The 22428-nt window shown below is 33.5% G+C and overlaps 1 protein-coding gene across 2 annotated transcripts; it reads left to right on the forward strand.

The window, feature by feature from the left end:
• The first annotated feature begins 575 nt into the window (after positions 1-575).
• LOC309620735 (sodium/hydrogen exchanger 2-like) lies at positions 576-17573 on the forward strand. 2 transcript variants are annotated; one of them, XM_082377605.1, is made up of 4 exons: positions 576-2688; positions 5320-5390; positions 9094-9225; positions 12630-17573. In XM_082377605.1, exons 1-4 carry the CDS (start codon positions 2605-2607, stop codon positions 12790-12792), a joined length of 450 nt encoding a protein of 149 aa, XP_082233731.1. In that variant the 5' UTR covers positions 576-2604; the 3' UTR covers positions 12793-17573. The 2 variants fall into 2 exon arrangements, with proteins under 2 accessions (XP_082233731.1, XP_082233732.1); XM_082377606.1 differs by lacking the exon at positions 12630-17573 and having other exon boundaries at positions 9094-9859.
• The last annotated feature ends 4855 nt before the right edge of the window (positions 17574-22428 follow it).

Raw genomic sequence — 22428 nt, forward strand, 5'->3', positions numbered from 1 at the left:
CTGAAGAGCTGATGAAGAGCTAGGACACCTTGAGTTTCTTTTAAGTTTCAACCTTAACATTAATGGGAATTATTACCTGCTTCTTTCCACATCTCTGAAATAAGGTGAAAATAGAAACCTTATGGGGATGCATTTTCAAAGTGTTTTGAAAATGACTAAGTAGTGTGGAAGTTCATTGAAAGCAATAGATTTTTTTGTTTATTTGCAGCCAGTTTTTTCCATATTCCACCTCATGTTTTATACTTCAGTTGATAGCTTTCTTTCTTAAAGTCCTTGTTCCCACATGTAAATGTTAGAGCAAATCTCAACTTCTCTTACTTTTCATTCAACCATACTTTTGTTTAAAAAGACAAAACAAAACTAAGAAAAGAGAGCTCTGCAAAGAGCAACTTGTTTTTTAGTAGTCATCCATGGAAGCTCCTTCAACTTTCCAACATAACTGCATCTGCTCCTAGCCTTTTCTTTCTTCTTATTACAGAGCTGTAATTTATTTATTAATTATTTTTTATTTATTATTATTATTTATTATTAATTTATTTATTACAGAGCTGTAATCTTATTACAGAGCTGTCTCCTATCTCAAGCTATGCTCTGTAATCTATTCCTTTCTTGTCTTGCATTTTCAATCAGTTATTTTGTCTCATGTATATTCACACTCTTCTTCTCAACTAGATCCTTCCCATCAACTTTAAACAGGCTCAAGTCACTCCTATTTAAAACACAACACAACTACACTAAACTAAAGTAATTCTCTCTTTTGACCTCATAAATCTTTGTTGCTCCCATCTCTTTTATTAAGGTTACTAATGACATTTGCAATCCTCATTTCACTTGAGCTTTCACAGGAATTCCACATGAGTCAAACTCCCACCTTCTTGAAATATTGTCTTTTTTGTGCTTTGTGACAACTCACTTTCTGATTTTCCTCTTACCTCTCTGGTTCCTCTTTCTCTGTCTCTTTTGCAAGCTTATTCTCATTGTTATATCACTAAATATCAGAGTTCCTCAAAGATTCCTGTAGAGCCTTTCCTCTTCTCACTCTTTACTCTTTCCCTAATGATTTCATCCATACCCACATAACGGCTTCATTTACTGACTGTATACATATGACTTATGAATTTATATATCCAGTCTAAATATCTGAGTTCTAGAACATACTGTTTTCTTGACACCCTCACTTGGCTATCTCACAGGGATCTTAAGTTTTGTATGTTTAAAATTGAACTTTTGATTTTCCCTGCCAATCTGGTTCCTACCTTTAGTCGTCCTAACTTAGATTAGTGTTACCATCCTCTACTCCTTTTGCTCAAGCATGGAATCTTAGTGTCATCCTTTCTGTCATACTGTCCTTTTTTATGTCTATTTGGTCACTAAGTCAGTTTCTTTGTATCTGCTCTGCCATCATCTTTGTCTAAGCTATCACCATCTCTAACATGGAATACAAAAAACAGTCTCCTAAACAGTCTCCTCATATCCATTATGGCTCATTTTCAACGCTTTTTCCACACTGAAGCTAGTTATCTTTTTAAAGCACAAATCTGGTCAAGCCATTTCAATTTTCAATTAGTCTTAGAATTTTTAAAAAATGGCTAACACAGCCTGGAAAGCTTTGCATTGTCTAACCCCAGCCTCTCTCTCTAGTCTTAATAATAATATGATCTCCCTTGTACTCTACATCCCAACTACACAAGGTTTTCATTTTCTCTAATATGCCATGCCAAGGGGCGTTATCAGTGCTATTATTCTCTCAGCCAGGAATGGTTCTTTCCCCTTCATATAGCTAAAGTCTGCTCATCCTTCAGGTTTTAGCTTAGGAAAAACTTATCCTTCAATTTAAACTGTGTTACTCTGTCATAAACCAGCTTCATTTCCTTCAGAACACTTATCTCAAGTTGTAGTTGTTCATTCATTAATGCAATTATTAAACTAATGGCTCTCTCCCTGAGACATACTACACTGTAGCCTCCATAAGGCTGTGGGCCCTTTCGACTTTACTTTCCCATTGTAACTCCAGTGCCTAATATAGAATTTGGCAATAATACATGTTCAATAAATATTGTGGCACAACTCGATGAATAGTTATTAATATAGAATGTTTGCTTCTTTTATTATCCCTCTTAAGAAAAATTTAAAGTAACATGTGGAGAGGACTGTAATCCCATATATAATGGATGATGAATAATAAAGACTAAATGATATACCTGAGGTATTTGGCAATAATTGAAATGAAAATCTCTTGCAGCACTTTGGCTCTGTGATTTGACTACTTCTTTCTGTTTTTGAAATATAGTGGTAGATTTTTTTTAGGATTTATTAAATGACCTACATATTTGTAAACAATACATATATATATTCCCCATTGATCTTTGTGAGAGAAAACCACAGCACATCTCTCTGGTGTTAGACCAATGGTCCCTCTGAATTTTAAGAGAATATTCTAAATTCCTATCATGGCCAGATTAAGAGATATGTGCATATGCACCCACACATAGACACACAGACACACAGACAGACAGACACACACAGACACACACACCAGGGAAATATTCAAGCACTAATTTTATATGAAAGAAATTCAGCTTTCTGTTTTTCATTTTGTAGGGGATGGCCATTCATCCTCTTGTTGACTTATTAGATGTGACTAGAAGAGAGACCTCTCCAACTGTGAGTGAACAAATTCTCATTCGGGTAAGATGTCTATACATCATGTAGGTCATTTTGTTGACTGGAACTAACCCATTAGGTCCTTACATATTAGGTCTTCTTATACTTGAATTTCTCTAATAAAAGGAGACGTGATTTTATGAATTCTAAACAGGTATTTGTTATATTGTGACAATCTGTAATTTGAAAATCAATAAGTCAGTTCTTCTGGTAAGAGGTAAGAACAATGGAAGTCTGAATTCTAGCATTTGCTCTGTTACTATCCAGCTTCCCTCATTATCTTAGAAAAGTCTTTTAACTATTTTGTGACCTTGGTTTCCTAATCAGTAAATTTAAATGGCTGTTTAAATGATCTCTGAAATCCTATCCAGGTTGAATAATCTATGAACTATGAATTATTTTACTCCAAATTATAACAGTTTTTGGTTTGTTTAACATATTAATTCTTAATATTAGACTAAATTATCCAGTAACTTAGTTAATTCTCTATTTGATATCATAAAGCAATTGCTTATAAGCTGACCTGTGTAATCCTTATGTAGTTGGAAAATTTTTCTTGGGGTATTTTAGTCTTTGGTGGAGATTTTTTTTTTGTACCATCAAGGATTGTGAAAGTTAAAAATTTCCATATTCAAATTTCAAAATATACTCTTTGAAATAGGGTTTCAAAATTACACAGAGTTTAGAAGAAAATGACTCATTTCTACATTAGAAGTAAGGAGAAGTTCAGAGAAATTTAAAGATGTGAAATCTATGTCACTTGGTTTTATCTTCTTATAGAAATAAAATTTGAATTGTTGCTTATCCCAAGTGGGCTTTTATAAAATATAACAACAGTAGTATTGAAATATAGAGAATGTTAAGAATGATTTCAAGATACCCTTAGATTTATTAATGTGGAAAAAAACTCTGGGAATTTTAGTCAAAGAGAAGAGCTAGCTTGTCTACCTTGCTTCTAACTTCAATGTGGCACAGTTCATAATTTTCTGAGATACGTTTTCAGCACATGTAGTGGCTTTCTACACATAAACACTTAAGTTTTATTAATAACTATGTGCCTAAGAATGTGTACAGATAAGCATGACTAATTCAACTTTTTATGTTCTTTTCTTCAAATTTTAATACTTGATTGCCCATTTTGTAGAAAAAACATATGTTGGGATTTTTATTATAATGGAATTACATTTTTTAGGCTATTTTGGGGGGAAATCATACTTTTTACTGTATTATTTCTACCATATGGATGACTTTTAATGACTGTATAATATATATTACATTGATAAGACATAATTTAATTTATTTAACCAATTTATAGGACGGAGTCAAACTTTATTTTCTTTTTTCCAACTTTTTATTTTAAAAAGGTCAAGCATACAGATTTCAAAGATAGTTCAATGAATATGTATATACCCTCTACCTGGATTCAATGTAACCTTTCCCATCTTTGCTTTACCACTCTCTGTCTATATATGTATATATTATTATTGTCATTTGCTGAATCATTTGAGATTAAGTTGTAGACAGCTGACTATTCACTGCTAAATATTTCAGCATGTATTAATATTTCCTAAGTAAAAGGACATTCTAGTACATAAACACAATTTTTTATCAAATTCAGAAAGTTTAAAACTGAAACGATAGTGTAATCTAATATAACTCCATATTCAAAATTTTTCCAAGTGTACCAATAATGTTTTTATAGCATTTTTCTCCTGATCTAGGATCATACATTGCATTTAGTTGTCATATCTTTTTAGTTACCTTTAATCTAAAACTATTTTTCAGCATTTTGTTGTTTTTTATGACACTGGCATTTTTGAAAAGTGCCTGAAGTTACTTTGTAGAATATCACTCAAATTGGGTTTATTATTTCCTCATAAATATATTCAGGCTATTTTTTGTGATGTTATATCAAATTAAACTTTTAATCTTAGTATTTAAAGTCCTTTGTTAACTATTTTCTCTTCCCCACCCTTGACCTACATCTATCCAACCTTCTTTTTCTCATAAATTCCTTATATAGTTCCTTGTTTTCTCCCATACATTTTACTCACAATGTTCCCATTACATAGAATGATTTATTTTTTCCATATGTAACCCCATTTCTTCAGGGCCAGCTCACAATGTACATTTTCATATAAGCCTTCTCTAACTCCATCTTTTTCTATTTCTTTCTTAAATTTTCCTTTTCTTGTTGCATTTATACATGTACACATGCCAAGTTTGAACTGTATTATCATGCACGTGCTTTGATCCCTGTCCACTTCTTTAAGTCTTGCCTCTTCAATTTGGTTCTACGTCCTTCAAGGGCAAGGGCCATGCCTTTTACTACTTTTATTTCCTTCATTTTTACCAGGCCCAGATTTTTGATAGATGAATGAATCTATCATATGATACTGATTGATATGTGCATTTTCAATTTTAAATGGAGTGTCTCCAATGCTTATACTAGAATTACTGCAAATATTCTTACATATAAATATAGATGCTCCTTTTTATGCTTACCCTGAAAAGAGCTTAAGATTAAAAAAATAAGCAAGTGGGATGAAATCAACAATTTTGAAGACACTTTTGAGGGATTCTTTTATTTGGTAGTAATTGACCAAGTTCCTCATGCATACTGTATATTTAGACATATGTTTTGTTCTATTTCAGTTATTTGATCATTTGCTGGCTGGCAGAGAAGACATATCAGGACACTGGGGACAATATTACTGGAAAGACAAGTGAGAATTTGCCAAAAGTATGCTTGTGTACATGTATAGAAAAGTGGAAGTGAGCCTATATCTCTTTCTGTATGTTTCTCTTGGGTATAGTTGAGATTTATTCATCCATATATTATAAAAAAGATGACAGCTAAAAAACAAAGACAAAGATCTTTCTTTTTCTTTTTATCATGAAGGACATGACTGATGCCAAGTCCAGACCCCAAAACTAAATTGTGTGCCATAAAGTTCTCAGACCGCCCTTTTTTGGGGGTAGGGGATATTATGCCCAGTTCCAGAGAAAGAGATTTTACATCAGATCATGTTACTATCCTAATTAAAGTTTCTATTATCTTGTCACTTAAAAAATATCCAAACTTTTTACCTCAGTTTACAAATCTGGCTACTGTTAGCTTTCTTCCACATCTCATTCTATTCTCTCTGCCACATACTACACTGTAGCCATGTTGTCCTTCCTAACACATTAAGTTCACCACATTTCTAACTTAAAGCCTTTATGTAATGTTCCATCTGTCTGGAATGCTCTTCTACCTGATCTTTGCATGCCTAGTACCTTCATGTCATTTAAGCCTTGGCTAAAATTTCATTTCCTCAAAGAGTTCTTCCCTTACTACTCAATCATTCTCTATTATATCAATGTACCGTAATTATCTGAATAACATATAACTCTAATATTTTAATGTCTTATCTTGTTTATTAAATAAAATTTTATTTTAATTTGAAAAACTATAATTCATATAAATCTATCATTATTCTTATTGTATGTTTCTCTCCAACTAAAATGTAAGTGGCAAAAGGGCAGAGACCTTGTCTGCACTAAGTTCTGTAACTGCAGCACTTAGAAAAGTTCCTTCCACATAGTAAGTACCCAATAAATATTTTTGAATGAATGACTAAATGAATTATAAAAGGGATATTTTTAATGTTGATATTAAATCTAGTCCTAGATTTTAAATCCAAATGTTTAAACTATTCTAAATTATGATCTATTTCTAAGTGCCCTGGTAACAACCCTTATTAAATCTGCTGCTTCAGCCTAGATTCCTTGAAGGAGCTGTGTAAAACAACAGATACGGTTTTAGCAGCCAACCCTTGGCACAAGCGGTAGGGTTGATATTTTGTCAACATCCTTTTATGCCACCATCCAGGAAAGATGTTTTCTAAGGTGAAATTAGTGTCAGAGAACTAAGAGAAATTATAATAGTGGTCACTCCCAAAGCAAGTTTATTTTAAACTCTGATAAAGAATAAATTAATTTACCCTTCTTATAAATGCAAAAGATCTAGCAAAAATCAGTCTTTTCCACATGTTTGATTTGGATGTTTGCTTTTGATCACAGAGAAGGGATGTAAACCATGAATGGGACTATTTACACTTATTGTCTTGTCCTTCCTGATAATTCAAACTGCCAAACAATTAAATATTTTTTACAATAAACAGTTTGAGCTAATTACTTGGCTTTCTGTTTATGTTCCATGTGGTTTTATGCAGTGACTTTTGTCTGTGGAAGAGCTACACACACAGACTTTGAAAACTTCATGAAGAACCTAGGGGCAAGACAGGAATAAAGACGCAGACCTACTAGAGAATGGACTTGAGGCTATGGGGAGGGGGAAGGGTAAGCTGGGACAAAGTGAGAGAGTGGCATGGACATATATACACTACCAAATGTAAAATAGATAGCTAGTGGGAAGCAGCCGCATAGCACAGAGAGATCACCTCGGTGCTTTGTGACCACATAGAGGGGTGGGATAGGGAGGGCGGGAGGGAGGGAGACACAAGAGGGAAGAGATATGGGGATACATGTATATGTATAACTGATTCACTTTGCTATAAAGCAGAAACTAACACACCATTGTAAAACAATTATACTCCAATAAAGATGTAAAAAAAAAAAAAAAACTTCATGGTTACATAGATTTGGGTCATCTCCTTTCCTTCTTCTTCCCTTTGCTCTCACCTATTCTCACAAATATCCTCTTCCTCTAAAATAGCGTCTCTACTGAGCTCCATACATTTCAGGGTCCGATTTTTTTCATTGATAAAAATTGTTATGTAACATTCTACAGTTTTTTTGTTTTGTTTTTCTGATACTGCCACCTATTGTTTTCCTGAGCCAATTTCAGGTTGACAACTTGAGCATAGAGTCAAGTGGCCTTAGACTCCTGGAACATCAGAAAGTGCCTTTTTTAAAAAATGTAATACAGTTTATTTTTCCCTTTATAGAAGTAAAATATCATTTGTTGTTTTAAATGTTAAAAATGCAGAAAAGTAGAAAATATCGTCTTATTCTTAAGTAACAATCACTTGGTTTACTTCCCAGTCTTTTTTCCTATGCTTAATTTTTTATTAATATAAATATATATTTATATTATATATATATAATATATATATATAATATATATATATTATATAAATATATATATATAAATATATATAAATATATATAAAATATATATATTAATTAATTAATTAATATTAATTAATTATATTATAAAATTAATTATAAAATTATATAATTAATATATAATTTTTATATATATAAAATTTATATATATAAAATTTTTATATAATTATAAAATTATATAATTTATATATAATTTATATATATATAATTTATATAATTATATAATTATTTAATTTATATATATATATATTAATTAATTAATATTAATTAATATATATTATATTTATTATATAAATATATATATAAATATATATATATAATATATAAATATATATATTATATATATAATATAATAATAATATTATTATATTAATAATAAAATAAAATTTTATTATTATTTTTATTAATATATATAATTAATATATATTTAATATATATATTATAATATATATATATTATATATACCATATATATAATTTAGCTTTTCTTTTTCACTTAGAATAGTTACACACATTTTGACAAATTGTTAAAACTCTTAATGAAAATCATTTTAAATGGTTTTAAAATATTCCCTGACATGAAGGAATTGTAGTGCACTTAATTAACCACTTTATATTGTTAGGCATTATGAGTGTTTCCAATTTTTCTGTTTTTATAGAATAAGAGTGCAGAGAAAGTGCCTTTTAATATGTAAACAATTGAAAAAGAAGTAGACCTCAGGAAAGTATTCAAGATTATGGTGCATGTTTTTTAAAATATGAACTTATTGACCATAAATTTATATTTAGCTGAACATTTTCACTCAGGTGTTGTGAAACTGTGGTTTAGCATGATTTATTTTTCATTTTGTGAGTTTACTGTGTGAGTTTAAATTCAGATTCCCTAAGCAAACATTTAACACAGTTGTTCTATTCCTTTTCCCATTCATTGAAATAAACTATATAAGCCCTCTTCCTTCAATGGCCTTCTCTGAAATATAGACCCTACTTGGCCAATATTTCTGTCTTTGGTGCAAAGGTTTTATCTTCATAGTCTGTGTTTCCCTTGGCTTGGTTGACATTAATGGGATAAACCTAAAACTTCAGTTTCCTAATAAAGACATATTTGAAATTAAGTAAAAATTTCTTATAAGTTATTTTCTTTTTACACCATAGATTATTTTTTCTATTTAAACAAAGCACATTTGGAATAGGCAGTGGGTGAACCAGTTCTGAGACCTTCTAGCTAGAGTATAAAAGTACTGAAAAAAATGGCAGTAATTTTTTGGAATTTTTATTTTATATGCTTCTTGAACAGATTGGAGTATTTCAACAGCAAGTATCTGCAGAAGATTTTGCTCAGAGAATATGACCAGCCCATATCAAGCATTGTGCTTCTTTATGAAAAGCTTGAAAGAAAACACGCCATTGAGCTAGCAGAAGCAGGCCAGTAAATATACACACCATATAGTACATCTTTTCTGTAAGTGTGTGTGTGTGTGTATGTGTGCACACCCATGTGTTTGTGCATGTTTGTGTGTCTTCATTTGTTTAATGAGATATCACAAAAAAAATTACAGAATTATTTAAAGTTCCTTCCCTTTCAAGCACAGTTGTCTTTCTTTGCATCACCTCCTGGGAAAATATGAAGAAGAGCTTAGATAAAATGGAGAACATTTCTTTGAGTACCACAGGCTGCATTGTTTAGCATACAGTGGTGAACAAAGCTTAATGAAATAAACTCTGTCTATGATACTTAAATAAACTCTGTCTATGAAACTTTAGTTTCTAAAAGTTTAAAAAAGTTATCTATCTTCCAAGAAGTACGTTTGTATTTTTATTTCATTTAAAGATTCATGTTATGTAAAATAATTTATCATTAGCTTTTGTTGATTAAGGACTGAACTGAGTATTAAAATGTATTTAGTTTTTTTAATTATTATTTTGCTGGGGAAAGTCAATAGACAAAAATATAATTTGGAGGTTTCCTTGATGTAGGTCTTCAGACAATTGTTAGGAGACAATTGTAGAGAGATCTTGGAAAGGGAAAATATAACAAAGGGAAAGTAATAAAGAAAGAAAAACTATCACTATAAATAATTATTTACTGTATTTGGTGTTTGAGGAGGAATTGGTGTTTTCCTGCATCATGAGATTTTGAGGCAGGGAGGTTCTTTTTATTAAATTTTTATAGAATTTTAAAAATCCTTCAAGAATAATTTGTTTTAATGGGTATGAGGTAACTGTAGTTGTGTATTTAGCCTAGGACAAAAGGATTAACTAACTTATGCTTGGACCCATCATTCTCAACCAGCAAGTGCTTGATTTGACAGGAATACATTTCACCAGCGGATAACTCATTTCTCTATTCTACATTCAGAAGTCAAGGCCTCAAAGTTTAGCCATTGTTTAATAGTAATTAGCTAGAACACTATTGCAGCCCTTAGATATATATGGTATGTGTTGACATGGAACTATATCCAGGACACAATGTTGATTAGAATAAGAAGGTTGAAAAATAGAAAGTATAGCATGATCATTTTTTATAGAAAATATAATTTATATACCTCCATCTGTATATGTGCATAAAAATTCTAAAAATGTATACACCAAGAGTTAATTGTAATTGTCTCTAAGTAATTACTTGAGTTTTGTATTATCTTTATATTTTCATATATTTTTGGTGTATGTATATATTAATTTTATAACCAGAAAAAAAAAAATGTAAAGGCATCCAGGAAAGGAAATTCAAAATCAAAAGCAAAACAGAACTTAAGGTAAAAAAAAAAAAAAAAAAATCCCAAACTCCGCAGTTGAAGAATGTGAATCCTCTGGGTTCCAAACAAGTGACTAAAGTTAAGGGATGCCTTTTCAAGAATAAGTTAGCAAATAAACACTGGAATAGGATATCAAAATATAGTACAAAATAATTTTGTTTTAAAAGATTATTAATTAGAACATAATTTTTTTTATTGTTGAGTTTTTGACTTGCCTTTTTAAAGTGAACTGCACCAGCTGACCTCCTGAAGTATTTTCTGCTATGAAGTATTTCTGCTATTAGCTGGATCTTCTGTATCAGGTAAGGGTATACTGGCTACAGAGAAGGACAGATAGATGGGTAACAATTTTATGCTGTAAATCCTTGAATAGAGTAGGCTTTGGACCTATTTAGGAATGTTAGTAATTTTTTATTAAGCCAGGTATATGTAATCAAAACAAAGTTGAGAGCTAAGTATAAATTTGATTTATTTGAGTCATATATATAGCAATTCTGATTAATTCAGGACCCTAAATGTGAATTTCATTTTATGTAAATCACACAAACTGGCTTTCATCATTGTCTGAAATGACCACAGAAATATTGACATTTCCCTTTTATGTAATAGTATAAATCTGGCATTAATATTAGGAAAAGAAGTATGCTAAATATTTAGGAATTTATAAGCCTTTATTAATGATAATATGTCAGAATTTGGATGGAGACTAAAGCTTTAATTGCATAATTATCAGAAAAATATTGTTGTAGGCTTGTATATATAGGAAAAGTCAATTCAATTATTGATAGATGGTAGCATACTTAAGAAAAATCTCAAGCCACTTCATGCCCATTAAGATGGCTATTTTAAAATAAATAAATAAATAAGTAAACAGAAAATAGCAAGTGTTGGCCAGATTGTGCTGAGATTGGAACACTTGTACCTTCCTGTTGGGGATGTAAAATGGTGCAACTGCTGTGGAAGATGATACAGTGATTCCTCAAAAAAATTAAACGTAGAATTACCATATGATCTAGCAATTCCACTTCTGGGTATTTACCCAAAAGATGTGAAGGCAGAGACTTGAACAGATGTTTGTACACCCTCGTTCATAGCAGCATTATTTACAGCAGGCAAAATGTAGAAGTGACCTAAGTGGATATTGACAAATGGATAAACAAAATGTGGTATATGCATACAATGGGATATTATTCAACCTTAAAAAGGAAAGAAATTTTAACAATGCTACAACATGGATGAACCTCAAAGACATTGTGCTAAGTGAAATAAGCCAGTTACAAAAAGATAAATACTGTATGATTCCACTTATATGAGGTACTTAAAATAGGTAAATTCATAGACAGAAAGCAGAATGGTGGTTTCCAGGGCTAGGGGAAGGTGAGAATCAGGAGTTATAATTTAATGGGTACAGTTTCTTTTGGGGAAGATGAAAAATTTCTAATGATGGATGGTGATGATGGTTGCAGAAAACTGTGAATATATTAAATGTTACTGAACTGTACCTTTAAAAATTCTGAAAATGAAAAAAGTAAAAGAAAAATCTCAAAAGCCATTTGAAATGCTAGTATGAAACAGCATAATTCTGATGCCTGGTTTCAGTCATCATAGTTAAATTGATTTGCCATTTCCCTTGCATAATGATTGAATAAGTACTTTAACTTAAATTTCAACAGGTATTCAATCTATATCTTTATTAAAGCCATTTTGAGGAAGTACTATCAATACTGTATAAATACTTATTTAGTTGTATATAGAGTAAACAGAGGTATGGATTATAAAAATTTTAGTACTCAAGAAGAGAACTGTCTTTTGAAATATTTTTAGTCCAATATTGAGATAAATGGACTTAAAAGTAGAAATTCCCTGAATGTCTGACTTTGCTACCCTTAAAGTTCAGATTTCTTCTTTACAATGAGCCTTTCTACACTCCTCCCTCTCCACTCCACCTTCAATTAGTCTTTCAGACCACCTTCGTAATGCATCTATTGATAGTTTAGCATTCATGAATTCATTTATGGAATTTGTATATTTATGTGTTGCATGCATATAATAAATCCAGGTACATTTTTTTTTGCAGCCACAGTCATGGAACAGCCAAGTCAGCCCCATCCCCAACGCCTCTGGATCAAGATCTTATGGATAATATTCAAGAAATACTGACCACAAACCTTTATAAAATCAAGGGAGTGGTAAGATCTTTTTCAGTACATACTACTTTATTTGTCACACAAATGGAATAAATCTATATTCTTTTCGTTTTATAGTTCCAAATGAAACTGGCCCCCATATATGTCACAGAAATACTAGCAGGGTAAACGAAATGACAGGTCAGTGTTTAAGTCACATTCCAACTTGTTATTCATAGGAAAGTGCTTTAACATTTTCTATTTAATTGCCAGTGCAGTGCATTACATGATGTCCAAGAGTCCTGAGAGACGATGACATTTTCTTAAGTATACTATTTTTTTTTTTACAGTAAACCCTATTCTATTTAGCATATTACAAAAATGGGGTATTTTAGTTAGCAAATTATTTTTGGTTACTAGAGAGTTGCCAAATTCCAAATTTTAAAAAATTTAGACATGATAAAATAGACCTAATATATCTAGATTGAGAGTATGTAATATTTCTTGAATAATTCAGAAATCTGAAAATTTCTAAGAACATTAGAATCCTATCTTTTTTCCTTATTCAATGAAAGAAAATCTGGTCTACAGATCAGTATGTGCAATCTCATTTTGAAATTTAAAAGTTGGCTTTATGTTAGAAACAGCCCAATTTAAACTTGTATATTTTTAAGTCATTGCTGTTAAAACAATTTTTTGCCTGTGTGCATTTTGCAACCCTATAAAAAGAAATGTAATGGAAATTCCAGTTAACATAAGTGTCAAAAGCATTCTGTTTAGTAGTATGCTGGATAACAGAGTTACTGTGTGGTGGAGAGTCTTAGAGAATAAAGCTCAATAGACATGAAAAACACTTTGAGCTCTTGAGGAAAAAGCTGGAAAATAATTAGAACAATAAACGTTTAATAATAATAAATGAATATTACTCTTTTAACACAAGCTTGCACATGATCCAAATTATTTTCTCAAATTGGCATATCAATGTAATATCTTTGTTCCCTGGGTTTCTTATTTTTAAATACTGCCTATTACATTAGAGTATAAAGTAATTATAACGTTCAATGTGTTGTAAACAAATTAGTCAATTCTTCATTAAGTCAGACTCATTTTAAAGAATTGTGTATAGTTTTTTTCCAGTTTTATTGAGGTATAATTAACATCCAGCACTGAATAAGTTTAAGGTGTACAACATAATGATTTGACATGTACATCATGAAATGATTAGTGCAATAGGTTTAATAATCCATTATCACACATAGATACTACATGAAAAAATAGAAAAAATATTTTTTCCTTGTGATGAGAACTCTTAGGATTTAGTCTCTCAGCAACTTTTATTTATAAGGTACAGCAGTATGTATGTATCATGTTGTACATTACATCCCTAGTACTTATTTATCTTATAACTGAAGTTCCTACTTTTTGACTGCCTTCATCCAATTCCCCCTCCTCCCACCTCCATCTCTGGTAACCACAAATCTGATCGTTTTTTCTATGAGTTTGTTTGTTTGTGAAGTATAATTGACTTACATCACTATGTTAGTTCCTGGTACACGACATAGTGTTTTGATATGTGTATACATTTCAAAATAATTACCATTATGTCTAGTTACCATCTATCACCATACAAAGATGTTACATAACTATTGACTATATTCCCCACACTGTATATTTCATACCTATGACATTTATTTTGTAACTGAAAGTTTGTACCTCTTAATCTCCCTCACCTATTTCTCTCGTCCCCCCATCCCCTTCCACTCTGGAAACCACCACCTTGTTCTCTGTGTCTATGACTCTCTTTCTGTTTGGTTATGTTTGTTCATTTGTTTTGTTTTTTAGATTCCACATATAAGTGAAATCATACAGTGTTTGTCTTTCTTCATCTGTCTTATTTCTCTTAGCCTAATACCCTCTAGGTTCGTCCATGTTGCCACAAATGACAAGATTTTATTCTTTTTAATGGCTGAGCAATATTCCATTATATATATATATATTTGATTGTATATAATGCTGCAATATATACATATATATATATTATTGTATATACTGCTGCAATGGACATTGGTGTGCATATATTTTTGTATTAGTGCTTTTATTTTTTTTAAGATAAATACCCAGAAGTGGAATTTCTGGATCATATGGTTGTTCTATTTTTAATGTTTTTTAGGAATCTCCATACTGTGTTTCATAGTGGCTGCACCAATTTACAGTCCCACCATCAGTGCTCAAGGATTTCCTTTTCTCCGTATCATCGCCAACACTTGTTATTTGTTGTCTTTTTGATAATAGCCATTCTGACAGGTGTGAGGTGATATGTCATTGTGGTTTTGATTTAGATTTCCCTGGTGATTAGTGATGTTGAGCATCTTTTTCATGGGCCTATTGGCCATCTGTTTGTCTTTGGAAAAATGTCTATTCAGGTCCTCTGCCCATTTTTTAATTGGGTTGTTTGTTTTTATGATGCTGACTTGCATGAGTTCTTTGCATATTTTGGATATTAAACCCCTGTCAGATATATCATTTTGTTTGGTATAGTCCAATTTCTTTTGCTATAATCTTCTAGTTTTATTCCCTTGTTGTCAGAAAAGACACTTGAAAATGAATTCCATGTTCTTAAATTTGTTGACATTTTTTTTTATCTAGCATGTGATCTATCCTTGAGAATATTTCATGGGCACTTGAAAAGAAGTTGTATTCTGCTACTATTGTGTGGAATGTTCTGTATATATTTGTTAGGGCCATTTGATCTATAGTATTTTTCAAGTCTGCTGTTTCCTTATTGATTTTCTGTCTCAGTGATCTGTCCATTATTGTAAGTATTGAATTGAAGTTTCCTACTTTTTTTTGTATTGCTGTCACTCTCTCTCTTCAGGTGTGTCACTGTTTGCTATATATATGTGCTATGATGTTGAGTACATATATATTTATAATTGTCACATCTTCTTGTTGAATTGACCCTTTTGTCACTATGTAATAAACTTCTTTGTATCTGTGACAGTTTTTTACTTAAAGTCTATATTTGCTGATATCAGTAAAACCACCCCATATCTCTTTTGGTTAAGAGTTGCAATATATATTTCCATCCTTCCACTTTCAGCCTATGTGTGTCCTTAAATCTAAGGTGGGTCTTTTTTAGACAACATATAGTTTGGTCTTTTTTTTTACGCATTCAGCCACTCTATGTCTTTTGATTGGCGAGTTTAACCCATTTACATTTAAAATAAGTATTGATAGTTAAGGACTTACTATTGACATTTTGTTAATTATTTTCCATCTGCTTTGTAGTTCTCTTGTTCTCCTCTTCTTCTTTTGCTGTCTTTATTTGTGGTTTGACAATTTTTTGTAGTGATATGATTTGATTCTCTTCTCTTTGTCTTTTGTGTATTTGTTATAGTATTTTTTCTTCGTTGTTACCATGAAACTTGCACCAAACATCTTATAGTTATAATAAACTATTTTATGCTCAAAACAACTCACCTTCAATTACCTTAAAAAGTTCTACACATTTACTCTTGTCCCCACACTCCATATTATTGATGTTAGAGTTTAATTATTTTTATATAGTATATCCATTAACAAATTTTTGTGGTTATAGTTATTCTTAATACTCTTGTATTTTAATTTTATACTAGTAATAAAAGTGATTTACATACAGCCATACTCCCAAAAGGAGTGCTTCTATCCTTTCCTAACAGTGCTCCATGATATGTCAGGGTTGTTGGCAGGATTATGCTGTCACTCAGGGACTGAAGGAAGGGCTTCAGGGTTAGGTGAGTTGGCTGGATGGGCTTCCTGGTAAGGTGTGGCCATTAACAGAGCTCCATGAATGGGTAGGTAATTATGGATGGGCAGAGCCTACTGGCTGGGTTCTGTAGTCAAGTGGGCCTGGTTGGGCTTTACAGTTGCATGGGGTAACTGGCAGGGTCCATGGTTTGGTGATGCCACTGGTGGTGCTCCATGGTCACGTAGGTGTGGTATGCTTGGTTCCAAATTTGTGTACAGCTTACTGGCTTGTCTCTACAGTTTTGTGGGTCAATCTACAGGAACCACTGTTGCATAAGGCTGCTGGTGGTGATCCAGTGTTGGGCTACGCTACTGGGAGCCTCCCCTTTTGGGCAAGTCTGTGTGACACTGTTCTGTGGTTAGGTGAGGTTGCTGTTAGAAGTCAACATCTGACCACAGATCATAGCAACAGGGCCAGCCCATCTGCAGAAACTGGCAGCAGTTCTCAGCTACTAGCAGACCCTGGAAGAATGCACTGCCTGCCTATGGACACAGCCAGCTGGCCTTCTCAGAATCCAAGTCTCTGCTGACTAATAACTATCTTGTTCTGCTGAAGTCAGCCTGTAAGACCAGAAGAGGTGACCACATCTTCAAATGTTCAAATGCTAACTCAAGTATGCAAGGATCACAAAGAGTCAGGGAAACATGATATTGCCAAAGGAAACTAATAAAGCTCCAACAAATAATCCTACAGAAATGGAGATCAATGAACTACCTGACAAATAATTCAAAACAGTCATCTTAAATAAGTTTAGTGAACTAAAAGAGAACACAGGAAAAATAACACATGAACAAAATGAAAATTTCTACAAAGGAAAGAAACCATGGGGAAAAAACACAGAAATCTAAGAGCTGAATAATACAATTACTGAAGAGAAGAATTCAATACCAAGCTTCAATATCAAATTCATTCAAGAAAAAGAAAGAGGGGAGATTAACCAAGATGGCGGAGTAGAAGGACGTGCTCTCACTCCCTCTTGCGAGAGCACCAGAATCACAACTGGCTGCTGGACAATCATTGACAGGAAGCCCCTGGACTTCACCAAGGAGGATACCCCACGTCCAAGGACAGAGGAGAAGCCACAGTGAGATGGTAGGAGGGGCGCAATCAGAGTAAAATCTAATCCAATAACTGCTGGGTGGGTGGCTCACAGACTGGCAAACACTTATACCACAGAAGTCCACCCACTGGAGTGAAGGTTCTGAGCCCCACGTCAGGCTTCCCAACCTGGGGGTCCGGCTACGGGAGGAGGAATTCCTAGAGAATCAGACTTTGAAGCCTAGTGGGAATTGATTGCAGGACTTTGACAGGACTGGGGGAAACAGAGACCCCACTCTTGGAGGGCACACACAAAGTAATGTGTGCATCGGGACCCAGGGGAAGGAGCAGTGACCCTGGGAGAGACTGAACCAGACCTACCTGCTGGTGTTGGGGGGTCTCCTGCAGAAGCGAGTGGTGGCTCTGTTTCACCGTGGGGATAAGGACACTGGCAGCAGAGGTTCTGGGAAGTTCTCCTTGGCGTGAGCCCTCCCAGAGTCTGCCATTAACCCCACCAAAGAGCACGGGTAGGCTCCAGTGTTGGATTGCCTCAGGCAAAACAACCAACAGGGAGGGAACCCAGCCCCACCCATCAACAGTCAAGTGGATTAAGGTTTTACTGAGCTCTGACCTCCACAGCAACAGTCAGCTCTACCCACCACCAGAGCCTCCCATCAAGCCTCTTAGATAGCCTCAACCACCAGAGGGCAGACAGCAGAAGCAAGAAAAACTACAATCTTGCAGCCTGTGGACCAAAAACCACAGTTACAGAAAGATAGAGAAGATGAAAAGGCAGAGGGCTATGTACCAGATGAAGGAACAAGAAAAAAAACCCAGAAAAACAACTAAATGAAGTGGAGATAGGCAACCTTCCAGAAAAAGAATTCAGAATAATGATAGTGAAGATGATCCAGGACCTTGGAATAAGAATGGAGGCAAAGATTGAGAAGATGCAAGAAATGATTAACAAAGACCTAGAAGAATTAAAGAACAAACAAACAGAGATGACCAATACAATAACTGAAATGAAAACTACACTAGAAGGAATCAATAGCAGAATAACTGAGGCAGAAGAACGGATAAGTGACCTGGAAGACAGAATGGTGGAATTCACTGCTGCGGAACAGAATAAAGAAAAAAGAATGAAAAGAAATGAAGACAGCCTAAGAGACCTCTGGGACAACATTAAATGCAACAACATTCGCATTATAGGGGTCCCAGAAGGAGAAGAGAGAGAGAAAGGACCAGAGAAAATATTTGAAGAGATTATAGTCGAAAACTTCCCTAACATGGGAAAGGAAATAGCCACTCAAGTCCAGGAAGCGCAGAGAGTCCCATACAGAATAAACCCAAGGAGAAACACGCCAAGACACATAGTAATCAAAGTGGCAAAAATTAAAGACAAAGAAAAATTATTGAAAGCAGCAAGGGAAAAATGACAAATAACATACAAGGGAACTCCCATAAGGTTAACAGCTGATTTCTCAGCAGAAACTCTGCAAGCCAGAAGGGAGTGGCATGATATACTTAAAGTGATGAAAGGGAAGAACCTACAACCAAGATTACTCTACCCGGCAAGGATCTCATTTAGATTTGATGGAGAAACCAAAAGCTTTACAGACAAGCAAAAGCTACGAGAATTCAGCACCACCAAACCAGCTCTACAACAAATGCTAAAGGAACTTCTCTAAGTGGGAAACACAAGAGAAGAAAAGGACCTACAAAAACAAACCCAAAACAATTAAGAAAATGGTCATAGGAACATACATATCGATAATTACCTTAAACGTGAATGGATTAAATGCCCCAACCAAAAGACATAGACTGGCTGAATGGATACAAAAACAAGACCCATATATATGCTGTCTACAAGAGACCCACTTTAGACCTAGGGACACATACAGACTGAAAGTGAGGGGATGGAAAAAGATATTCCATGCAAATGGAAATCAAAAGAAAGCTGGAGTAGCTATACTCATATCAGATAAAATAGACTTTAAAATAAAGAATGTTAAAAGAGACAAGGAAGGACACTACATAATGATCAAGGGATCAATCCATGAAGAAGATATAACAATTATAAATATATATGCACCCAACATAGGAGCACCTCAATACATAAGGCAACTGCTAACAGCTATAAAAGAGGAAATCGACAGTAACACAGTAATAGTGGGGGACTTTAACACTCCACTTACACCAATGGACGGATCATCCAAAATGAAAATAAATAAGGAAACAGAAGCTTTAAATGACACAATAGACCAGATAGATTTAACTGATATATATAGGACATTCCATCCAAAAACAGCAGATTACACGTTCTTCTCAAGTGCACACGGAACATTCTCCAGGATAGATCACATCTTGGGTCACAAATCAAGCCTCAGTAAATTTAAGAAAATTGAAATCATATCAAGCATCTTTTCTGACCACAACGCTATGAGATTAGAGATGAATTACAGGGAAAAAAACGTAAAAAAGACAAACACATGGAGGCTAAACAATACGTTACTAAATAACCAAGAGATCACTGAAGAAATCAAAGAGGAAATAAAAAAATACCTAGAGACAAATGACAATGAAAACACAACGACCCAAAACCTATGGGATGCAGCAAAAGCAGTTCTAAGAGGGAAGAATACAGCTATACAAGCCTACCTAAAGAAACAAGAAAAATCTCAAGTAAACAATCTAACCTTACACCTAAAGAAACTACAGAAAGAAGAACAAACAAAACCCAAAGTTAGCAGAAGGAAAGAAATCATAAAGATCAGAGCAGAAATAAATGAAATAGAAACAAAGAAAACAATAGCAAAGATCAATAAAACTAAAAGTTGGTTCTTTGAGAAGATAAACAAAATTGATAAGCCATTAGCCAGACTCATCAAGAAAAAGAGGGAGAGGACTCAAATCAATAAAATCAGAAATGAAAAAGGAGAAGTTACAACAGACACCGCAGAAATACAAAGCATCCTAAGAGACTACTATAAGCCACTCTATGCCAATAAAATGGACAACCTGGAAGAAATGGACAAATTCTTAGAAAGGTATAACCTTCCAAGACTGAATCAGGAAGAAACAGAAAATATGAACAGACCAATCACAAGTAATGAAATTGAAACTGTGATTAAAAATCTTCCAACAAACAAAAGTCCAGGACCAGATGGCTTCACAGGTGAATTCTATCAAACATTTAGAGAAGAGCTAACACCCATCCTTCTCAAACTCTTCCAAAAAATTGCAGAGGAAGGAACAATCCCAAACTCATTCTATGAGGCCACCATCACCCTGACACCAAAACCAGACAAAGACACTACAAAAAAAGAAAATTACAGACCAATATCACTGATGAATATAGATGCAAAAATCCTCAACAAAATACTAGCAAACAGAATCCAACAACACATTAAAAGGATCATACACCACGATCAAGTGGGATTTATCCCAGGGATGCAAGGATTCTTCAATATACGCAAATCAATCAATGTGATACACCATATTAACAAATTGAAGAATAAAAACCATATGATCATCTCAATAGATGCAGAAAAAGCTTTTGACAAAATTCAACACCCATTTCTGATAAAAACTCTCCAGAATGTGGGCATAGAGGGAACCTACCTCAACATAATAAAGGCCATATATGACAAACCCACAGCAAACATCATTCTCAATGGTGAAAAACTGAAAGCATTTCCTCTAAGATCAGGAATGAGACAAGGATGTCCACTCTCACCACTATTATTCAACATAGTTCTGGAAGTCCTAGCCACGGCAATCAGAGAAGAAAAAGAAATAAAAGGAATACAAATTGGAAAGGAAGAAGTAAAACTGTCACTGTTTGCGGATGACATGATACTATACATAGAGAATCCTAAAACTGCCACCAGAAAACTGCTAGAGCTAATTAATGAATATGGTAAAATTGCAGGATACAAAATTAATGCACAGAAATCTCTTGCATTCCTATACACTAATGATGAAAAATCTGAAAGAGAAATTATGGAAACACTCCCATTTACCATTGCAACAAAAAGAATAAAATACCTAGGAATAAACCTACCTAGGGAGACAAAAGACCTGTATGCAGAAAACTATAAGACACTGATGAAAGAAATTAAAGATGATACCAACAGATGGAGAGATATACCATGTTCTTGGATTGGAAGAATCAACATTGTGAAAATGAGTATACTACCCAAAGCAATCTACAGATTCAATGCAATCCCTATCAAATTACCAATGGCATTTTTTACGGAGCTAGAACAAATCATCTTAAAATTTGTATGGAGACACAAAAGACCCCGAATAGCCAAAGCAGTCTTGAGGCAAAAAAATGGAGCTGGAGGAATCAGACTCCCAGACTTCAGACTATACTACAAAGCTACAGTAATCAAGACAATATGGTACTGGCACAAAAACAGAAGCATAGATCAATGGAACAAGATAGAAAGCCCAGAGATTAACCCACGCACCTATGGTCAACTAATCTATGACAAAGGAGGCAAAGATATACAATGGAGAAAAGACAGTCTCTTCAATAAGTGGTGCTGGGAAAACTGGACAGCTACATGTAAAAGAATGAAATTAGAATACTCCCTAACACCATACACAGAAATAAACTCAAAATGGATTAGAGACCTAAATATAAGACTGGACACTATAAAACTCTTAGAGGAAAACATAGGAAGAACACTCTTTGACATAAATCACAGCAAGATCTTTTTTGATCCTCCTCCTAGAGTAATGGAAATAAAAACAAAAATAAACAAGTGGGACCTAACGAAACTTCAAAGCTTTTGCACAGCAAAGGAAACCATAAACAAGACGAAAAGACAACCCTCAGAATGGGAGAAAATATTTGCAAATGAATCAACGGACAAAGGATTAATCTCCAAAATATATAAACAGCTCATTCAGCT

The sequence above is a fragment of the Balaenoptera borealis genome (genome assembly GCF_965194805.1).
Source record: "Balaenoptera borealis genome assembly, chromosome: X".
Taxonomy (NCBI): Eukaryota; Metazoa; Chordata; class Mammalia; order Artiodactyla; family Balaenopteridae; genus Balaenoptera; species Balaenoptera borealis.